The 9255-nt window shown below is 45.6% G+C and overlaps 1 protein-coding gene across 4 annotated transcripts; it reads left to right on the top strand.

Annotated features, from left to right (window-relative positions):
- Window positions 1–12: 12 nt before the first annotated feature.
- Window positions 13–8859, top strand: ZBTB5 (zinc finger and BTB domain containing 5). 4 transcript variants are annotated; one of them, XM_088658495.1, is made up of 3 exons: window positions 120–343; window positions 5099–6879; window positions 8266–8859. In XM_088658495.1, coding segments are annotated over exons 2-3 (1779 nt in total). In that variant the 5' UTR covers window positions 120–343; window positions 5099–5102; the 3' UTR covers window positions 8268–8859. The 4 variants fall into 4 exon arrangements, with proteins under 4 accessions (XP_034996613.2, XP_088514621.1, XP_034996612.2 ...); XM_088658494.1 differs by lacking the exon at window positions 120–343 and adding an exon at window positions 604–893 and having other exon boundaries at window positions 8266–8422; XM_035140722.3 differs by lacking the exon at window positions 8266–8859 and having other exon boundaries at window positions 13–343; window positions 5099–8007.
- The last annotated feature ends 396 nt before the right edge of the window (window positions 8860–9255 follow it).

Below are 9255 nucleotides of genomic sequence, written 5' to 3'. Positions count from 1 at the left end.
GCCCGAACGCCCACTCCATTGGCCGAAGCCCAAGCATGGATAGCTAGCTGTTGCGACTGTTCAGCGTTCAACGGGTTCTGGGTTGCCGTCTGAGGGAGCAACGTCACTTCCGTCCGGAATCCGCTGAGGGGGGAAAAGCGCAGCCATTCGGCGAAGGCGGAGATTCCGTGGACGACTGAGCCCGCCCCCCTCCCGCCTCTGAGGAGCGGAAGGAAGGACAAGCGGACAGCGCCAGAGCCGAGAACAACGGGCGCCCCTCCCTCCCGGAGATACGGGGGCTCGGGACGGGAGGGGACCGTCGTCGCCGCAGTCCTTTCCTCCCCCCGCCCACCCCACAGCCCAGGTGAGAGAGACCGCGAGAGAAGGAGGGAACGGCCGTTGGGCGCGCACTGGCGCGCCCTGCGCCGTGATTGGGCCATGACATACGAGTGTCTGTGGGGAGCGCGCGGGGGAGGGGCGTGGCAGGCGGCGGCGGGCGCGCAGACTCGCGATTGGCTGCGGACCGTGCGGCGGGGGTGGGGCGAGGTGAGGCGTGCTGCGGTTGGGTGGCCTCGGGGTCGCGGGAGGTGGGGGGTTGGTGTTCCTTCGCGAGCACGCGCACTTGCCGCCTGGGCGAGAGGCGCCCGTTGCGGGCGGTTGGCCGAGAGTGCCCGACCGGCTGCTTTCCATCCTCTCAGCGCGGCCTGTTTTAGAGAGAGGAAAGCGGAGGGGGGCGGGGCGGGCTCTTTCGGCGCAGGTGCGCATGCTCCGTGGTGGTCCGAGGGGCGGCGTGATTCCGCGACAGACGTTGGCTAGGCTGTCAACGGAGAGGGAGCGCGAGGTTCCTGCCGCCACGCCCCCTTCCCTCCCCCTCCTTCTTGGGCTCCCTCCCGGCGAGGGTGGGGCATGGACTGGTGAGTGGCCTGTGGGGAGGGGCGCCTCCTGCCCTAGACGGGTGGGCTTCCCTGTTCTCTGTCATCGGCCTGCTTTGCATAGGCCTAACTGACGGGGGGTGGTTGGGAGGGAGTTGCACTTGAGAGCCTCCATTGTGTCGCTCTTCTGCCCTTTGAAGGGAAGGTGCTGTGAAACGTTTAGTGTTTGGGGTTTTTTGAAATCAAGTGTCTTCTTTGGCGATCACTCGTAGCCAAGTAAGATTGTCTTCCGTGAACATGGCTTTAACAGTGAGTCTGTAAGTGACTGTGGAGGCCAGTTCTGCATCCACACGTCCTTCCATAGGTTTCCAGGTGGGAGTTGATCACAGTGAGGGTTTGCCAAGTGTGCCTTCCTCTTAGCACGTTTCTCCCTTTCATCCTGTGCACAAGCGTCTTCAAAACCCACTACACCTTGGTAAAGGCTGTTCAGGAAACAGTCGTCTTTGAACACTTCTCCCCACCCCCCTCCTCGCAGAAAAAGCTTGAATTGGGGGCTGGGGAGTTGGCAGGCCTAATTTCAAGTGGGCTCAGGTGCCTTGTAACTTCGTCTTTCTCTTGCAGTTCATAAGGGCATGGCGGGGCTATAAATAGGCCAGCATGGCCCTCATGAAAACAAGCCTCAGGACCCAATGCTGACATCAGCTTGGAGTGTGTTCAGTGTTTTGGAAAGAGCGGCACTTTACTCTTAACTTTCGTTTGCCCTGCTGAGTAAAAGATACAGGAGCCATCCCAGATTCCTATGCATGGAGTAAATAGGTATTAGTACTGCTGTCTTTGAAAAGAACTCTGCCATTATCCAAGAAGACAGGCATAGTTGCATTCTGTTCTAGAACTGTCCACACATCTCTTTCAAGTGTGGAAAGACACCAGATGAGACTGCAGGGATTGTCATGTGTGGATTTATGCCAAGGTACCCAAGAACCAGTTGGTAACTATAACTCTTAAATAGTTTTGTCATGGGGGTATTTTGGATGTAAAGGTCTCCTTTCATCTAGGACTGAAACTGAATAATTGAAACTGAAACTGAAACTGAATAATTTTTGCTATGTTGCCTCTTTTCTCGGATATGTTGTCCATAAACATACTACTTCTTGGAAATTCTTTATGAAATTAAGTTCTTATCACTGAATGTCAATTGCAATTTGCAACATAAAAAGTCACTTGAAAAGGAAGCTTGTTGTTGTTTAGTCGTTTAGTCGTGTCCGACTCTTCGTGACCCCATGGACCATAGCACGCCAGGCACTCCTGTCTTGCACTGCCTCCCGCAGTTTGGTCAAACTCATGTTCGTAGCTTCGAGAACCCTGTCCAACCATCTTGTCCTCTGTCGTCCCCTTCTCCTAGTGCCCTCAATCTTTCCCAACATCAGGGTCTTTTCCAGGGAGTCTTCTCTTCTCATGAGGTGGCCAAAGTATTGGAGCCTCAGCTTCACGATCTGTCCTTCCAGTGAGCACTCAGGGCTGATTTCCTTAAGAATGGATAGGTTTGATCTTCTTGCAGTCCATGGGACTCTCAAGAGTCTCCTCCAGCACCATAGGAACAGAGGAATGACCTAAAAGACTAGAAAGTATAGAAAACAAATGTTCATGTTTTAGCCATGGTGCAGTTCATGGTGTTTGGCTGTAGTTTATCTCTCAAAACAATGAGCAGGGAAAAGCTATTTTCTAAGCTTTTTTATCAGCTTAGAAAATGTGGCCTTAAGTTAGATGCTGGAAGCCACAACAAACTGTAAAATGTGATTGTGTTTTGCTGTTGTAACATTATAATGTTCTTTTTTAGGGTGGCTTTTACTAAGTTTAAACAAGCATGTTTTACACGCTAAGAGCACAATTGATCTCTGGAACTTATATAACCAGGTTCCCTCCATATGTTTTGCATTATCCATTCCACCTTAACTAGGCACCAAATTTTTACAAAACAGGAATGTTGTCATACTTGCTGCTGGCACAGCTGTTGCATTATCCAGAGGTTGTTCTTGGAGACATTTGGCCACTATTGAAAATGGGATTTAATGACCTTCTTGCAGAAACCAGCAGAGTACATAGCTATAAGCAGCCATGGACCCACTTGTCATTCCAGATTATGGTCACTGAGATCTTAGCACCCAATGGAGCATTCCTCAGTTTGTCACAGTATTTCTTTAATTATTCTTACTACTTTGAATTGAGGAAATAATTGGATTATTCAGTTTTGATTTCTTTTGATATTTTGTTCAGCCTAATAAAAATAATGCCCAATTTGGATTTTGAAATCTTATGAATCAACATATCTGCTTTTTATATTAAATATAGTTATCACTAGACTTATTTGTTTGATTCTGTTAGTGCATACTGGTATGTACCGTATTTAACTGAATGACTGAAGTGGTAAATACAGTATTAGTTATTCATGAATAAGGCCTGGTGAATGAATGAAATGAAACTTAATGATTGGCATAAAGGAAATTGGCCATTTTACCAAAAATATTTTTACCGATTGAAAAAAAGACAACCAAAAGAGAATTCAGTTGTTGTTCTCTGACTTGATGGCAATTTGCTGAGCACTAAAGCATTTAAAGCTAAGAACTGGCATATTTTGGACTCAAGTAGATGGAGGAAAAAACTTTTTCAAAGGAGAAGGCGGCAGGGAAAACCCCTTTAAAATTTCAGTTTTCAGCTATGCATATGAATCGTTCGTTTAAAAAAATAATTCAAAATATTTTCAAACTAAAAGAAATTATTTGATAAGCTGACTCAACGAAGCATAAGCAACAAGCATAGAGTATAAGCAGATCTTGAACGGTTCACATACTTCAGATAACTAAACCTGTTACCTTTCTTATCAGGGTAAGAGCCTCTTTCTAGAAACAGCTGGAAAGTGGTCTTCCATCTTCATGGCCTTGGTTCCCCTCCTTGGGGGTTCCCAATTACCCAAGTGGCTTTAGTAATTGGTCTTCAATGTTCTCTGACATGCACATGGGGCATCTGACCACAGGAACCGACCAGGTTCTGGCACGTTTTGTGGAGTAGGAGCCCACAAGGGCAGTAGAGAGACAAACCTGTTGCGTGCTGTGTTTCCTGGGCAGCCAGTTCTACTTGCCACTGGCAAACTGCAAAACTGCACTCAATTACTCTCTCTCTCTCTCTCTCTCTCTCTTGGCTAATCCCAGAATTTCTTCAGAGTTGAAGAAATGATTATTAATGAGCAGTGACAAATCTAGGCCCAGGGCCAGATTGTACAGCAAACCATGACATAAGACAGGCTTATGTTGGGTCTGCTGAGTGCTGGATAAGGTAACATGTTGCAGCCCATGCAACTCAAGCTGCTAGTTTTCCTATGGCCTTGTTATATATGCAGCTATTGAGTGTGCTGGGAATTCAGACATTTCTTTTGTGGGTGTTTCATCTGTCTGCTTGCTCAGCTGTTAACATTCCTCCCCTTCTTGGTATCCCCCTGTAATTTCTTTCGACTACTTGCATCTGAGTATTTTGTATAGGTATCTTATACTTCTCTCCAGCACAGTCTCTGCATTCTAACATTAAATAAGCCACATGCTCCTAAACTGATATCCTGGACTTGTCCAGCTCTTTTGTATTGCAGTCTAAACTTTGGTTTCCATTTCCAAGCAGAATCCCATTGTGTGTCTCAGGCCTGAAGTCGTTGCATTCACATTCCTACAAACTAAGGGAATCATGTGTATTTCAATATGGTGGTGATAAGTTTTAAAAACAAGCCTAGTACAGGAGCTTCTATTATCAAATGTCTACCATATTGGCCTGAATATAAGCCACACTTTTCCCCCAAATTATGACCATGAAAAGTTAAAGCACAACTTATATTCACGACCTTACAGTATGCAGCCAGGAGCGCAGGGCAAACAACGCCAGGAGTTCAGCAAAGTGGCGTCTGCCCCACGCTTAGTCCCCTGTTCTCTCCCCCAAGGCTGGGAAGGAAGAGAGCGAGGAAGGAGAAAGGCTGCCGGCAACACAGCATGGCCCCTTCCCCAAGTATGCAGCCAGGAGCAGCCAGGAAGGTAGCTGCTTATATTTGGGTATTTTTCTTCTCCCCCCCCCCTTCCAATTTTAAAGATGTGGCTTATATTTGGGTGCGGCTTATATTCGGGCCAATACGGTATATTTTGTGCCCCATTTGCACGCTAAAAACCAGAAGATTGGTTCTTGTTTTTACATCATATTCTCTCTTTTTGTAGGATCATGGATTTTCCAGGGCACTTCGAGCAAATCTTTCAGCAGTTGAACTATCAGCGGCTTCATGGTCAGCTGTGTGACTGTGTCATTGTGGTGGGGAACCGGCACTTCAAAGCACATCGCTCAGTCTTGGCAGCTTGCAGCACACACTTCCGTGCTCTTTTCACTGTAGCAGAAGGAGATCAGACCATGAACATGATCCAGTTGGACAGTGAAGTAGTGACAGCTGAAGCTTTTGCTGCTCTCATTGATATGATGTACACTTCCACACTCATGCTTGGAGAGAGCAATGTTATGGATGTGTTGCTAGCAGCTTCTCACCTCCATTTGAACTCTGTGGTTAAAGCCTGCAAACACTACCTTACTACAAGGACTCTACCAATGTCTCCACCAAACGATAGAGTGCAGGAGCAGAATGCACGCATGCAACGGTCTTTCATGCTTCAGCAGCTGGGATTGAGCATAGTGAGCTCTGCATTAACTTCTACCCAAAGCACAGAAGAACAGACAAATTCTATGAGCTCATCAATCAGAAGTAACATAGAGCAACGGAGTGCTTTTCCGATCAGACGTCTCCATAAACGTAAGCAGACTTCTGAAGAAAGAGCGAGACAACGCATTAGGGCTCCCATAGATGATTCTATCATGTCAGATGTTACTCCAGAGAGCGCACAGACTGTGGTTCATTCACGAGATGAATTTTTTTCCCCAGACTCGCTGAAAATTGTTGACAATTCTAAACCCGATGGTGTAACTGACAACCAGGAAGATAATACTATTATGTTTGACCAGTCTTTTGGTGCCCAAGAAGATGCACAAGTGCCAAGCCAGTCGGACAACAGTGGGGGAAATATTTCTCAAATGTCTATGGCATCACAGGCAACTCAAGTGGAAACTAGCTTTGATCAGGAAACATCTTCCCAAAAAAATAACTTTCAGTGTGAGAATCCTGAGGTTGGACTAAATGAAAAAGAACACATGAGGGTAGTGGTGAAATCTGAGCCTTTGAGTTCTCCAGAGCCCCAGGATGAAGTGAGTGATGTGACTTCCCAAGCAGAGGGAAGCGAGTCTGTTGAAGTGGAAGGCGGAGGACCAAGTGCTGAAAAGATAGAACTGAGCCCCGAGAGTAGCGACCGTAGCTTCTCTGACCCACAGTCTAGTACCGACAGGGTGGGAGATATCCATATCATGGAAGTAGCAAATAACCTGGAACACAAATCTACCTTCAGTATTTCTAATTTTCTGAATAAGAGCAGAGCCAGCAGTTTTGGTGCTGGCCCGAATAATGAGGACAACATTCCAAATACAACCAGTGACTGTAGAATGGATAGTGATGCCTCTTATTTAATTAGCCAAGAATCTGGGCCTGCTAATGGTCATTCCTCTGCCACTGTCTCTCATGTAGAGAACCCGTTCAACGAGAGTGCAGACTCCCATTTTGTCAGGCCTATGCAGGATGTAATGGGTCTTCCTTGTGTACAAACTTCCGGCTACCGGGCAGCAGAGCAGTTTGGAATGGACTTCCCAAGATCTGGCTTGGGGTTGCATTCTTTATCGAGGGCAGTCATGAACTCGAGAGGCGGTGCCACCACCTTTCCTGGGTATCGCCGCATAGCTCCTAAAATGCCTGTAGTGACCTCTGTTCGGAGCTCTCAGATTCCGGACAATGCTCCGAATTCTCAGCTGCTGATGAATGGAGCCACTTCCTCTTTTGAAAATGGGCATTCTTCCCAATCTGGCCCACCGCAGTTGACCAGAGCGTCTGCTGATGTTCTTTCAAAATGTAAGAAAGCCTTATCTGAACATAATGTCTTGGTAGTAGAAGGTGCCCGCAAGTATGCCTGCAAAATCTGCTGCAAGACTTTCCTGACTTTAACAGACTGCAAGAAGCACATCCGTGTGCATACAGGCGAGAAGCCATATGCCTGTTTAAAGTGTGGCAAGAGGTTTAGTCAGTCAAGCCATTTGTATAAACATTCCAAAACTACTTGCCTACGCTGGCAAAGCAGCAATCTACCCAGCACTTTGCTTTAACTCTCTTCCTCAGTTCCATGATGCCAATACAGATTTTTAATAATCCATGGAACACAAGAGGTGAACATTTGCAGTGTGATTGTGCCACACACGCAAAAAAAGGCTTCTTTTTAATACTTGTACCATACCTACCTCACAGGGGTGTTGTGAGGCTTAAACAACTTCTAAAAAGCGCTTTGAAATTCTCCAGCTCTGACACAAATGTAGTTCTGAGAATGCAGTCTTAACACACATTTGGGAGTCAGCCCCATTGAACTCAGTGGGGTTTGCTCCCAAATAAACATGCTTAGGATTGGACTGCATGTATTATATATGGATACAATCCTTAGTGTCATTAGTTCTAAGAGTACCGGTAGGAGAAGGGTTGGAAGAGTTAAAGTGTAGCTAGCACATAACTAACTAGCATGTTTCAAAAAGCTGAAGTGCAAACTTTGTAATGGTTTTTTTTTAAAAAAATGATGTGAAAGCATTTATCTGTAAAATAGGTTGCTACATGGAGTGTGTGAACAATGTTACTAAGAGCTCTTTATTGTGAGACTGCATATCTTGAAGAGAAATGACCTTTGCACCTCAAAGTGCTTTTGGAGTGTGTTATAGAATAACATAGTTTTAGGGGTTCTGAATGTATTTTTGGTTGTTTTGCAGTAACATACACTGTGTAATTAAGGTGCTTACCTTGAGTCCAATGCAAGTAACTTTTAGACTGTCTGATATATGTATGTGTGTATATACTTTTGAATACAGCAAAATCTAGGTGTTTCATAGTTTCTCTTTTTGTAAGATCTTGTACTGAAAAGTGAAGTGTGTTTGTGTCATGCTTGGTAGTGTTTCTAATCAATTTGTATTTCATGTGTTAAACTCAACATTACGTCGTAAATTATCCGCCTACTGTTGTTATTTCAAAAGGCATTCTTGCAAGTCCGTTGACAGTGAAAGTTGCCTTTTCAGGTGCTGCTGGTCAAGCGCGTCTGAATTTATGGTACCATTTTCAAACTCTTTTTTTCCTTCTTTAATGTGCATTTTAATATTAAAAGTCAGTGGTGGCTAATAACATTTTGATGTAGTAGGGCTACAGTTATTAATCTTGCTGTTTTCCTCACAATAGGACTCATACGTACCTTTTTTTTTTTTTTAGGAACGTGTGCCATTACACCAAGTGCAGAGTGCCATTGTCTTACCACTGAAAAACATCCATCATGACTCTCTGCACAGCTATGTAGGCGGCAGAGCTTCCGAGTTTGGTTTCAGCCTTCCCTAGTCCTAAGGCTACCAGAGCCTCAACAAGTAGGAGAGTACCCACACCCTCCTTTTAAGTTCAGGCTGTTGAAAACAGATACACATCCATTGCGGGGGAAAGCTTTGGAACTGCACATGGCAGAGGCTATTACACAGAGGGCAGGCTTTTTACCTTGGCGGGGGGGGGGGGAGAAAGAGGTGAGCCACAGAAATTGTTGTGGGTACTAGCAGGAGGCAGAAGCAGATAGTGGGCTTGAAGCAGCACAATGCAAGTGACTTGATTGACTTTGACAGTGGAATTATGGTTTGATGGGTGGATGGAAGAGAGATAAAATGTGGGGGGGGGTACCACCCCATTTAGAACTAACGACAAGAATTATCGTATATGGCAGTTTAAAGACAACTTCAAAAAATGTGCTTCCCCACAAGGAATACATCCTCAGCAACTGTAGGCAATCTTACGAGTTCAAGTAAATTACGTGATTATTTTTTTTAATAAAGTTTCCCCTCTACGGCAGGCATCCCCAAACTTGGTCCTCCAGATGTTTTGGGACTACAACTCCCATCATCCCTGGCTATCAGGGCCAGTGGTTGGGGATGATGGGAATTGTAGTCCTAAAAACATATGGAAGGCTGAGTTTGGGGATGCCTGCTCTACGGTATCCCCATAATTAAAAAAAATTAAGATGTAGATGCTCTAAGATAGAGCCTGACATCTTGCTCTTGTTTTAGGCCTGTGCATGATCAAAACTGTAAGACGCACTGATTTCCACTGCAAACCTTTTGGCAGCAACAAAACACACCCAGTTCTGCTTCTGAAAGTGGGAAAGTTGTCATTTGGATGGAATTCAAGTTGCACTGAGGCCTCAGGGACTAAAGAATCTGCTTG

This window comes from Zootoca vivipara, chromosome 15 (assembly GCF_965207765.1).
Source record: "Zootoca vivipara chromosome 15, rZooViv2.hap1.1, whole genome shotgun sequence".
NCBI lineage: Eukaryota > Metazoa > Chordata > Lepidosauria > Squamata > Lacertidae > Zootoca > Zootoca vivipara.
The sequence above is the reverse complement of the archived record's forward strand: the minus strand, read 5'-3'. Positions and strand labels throughout refer to the sequence as shown.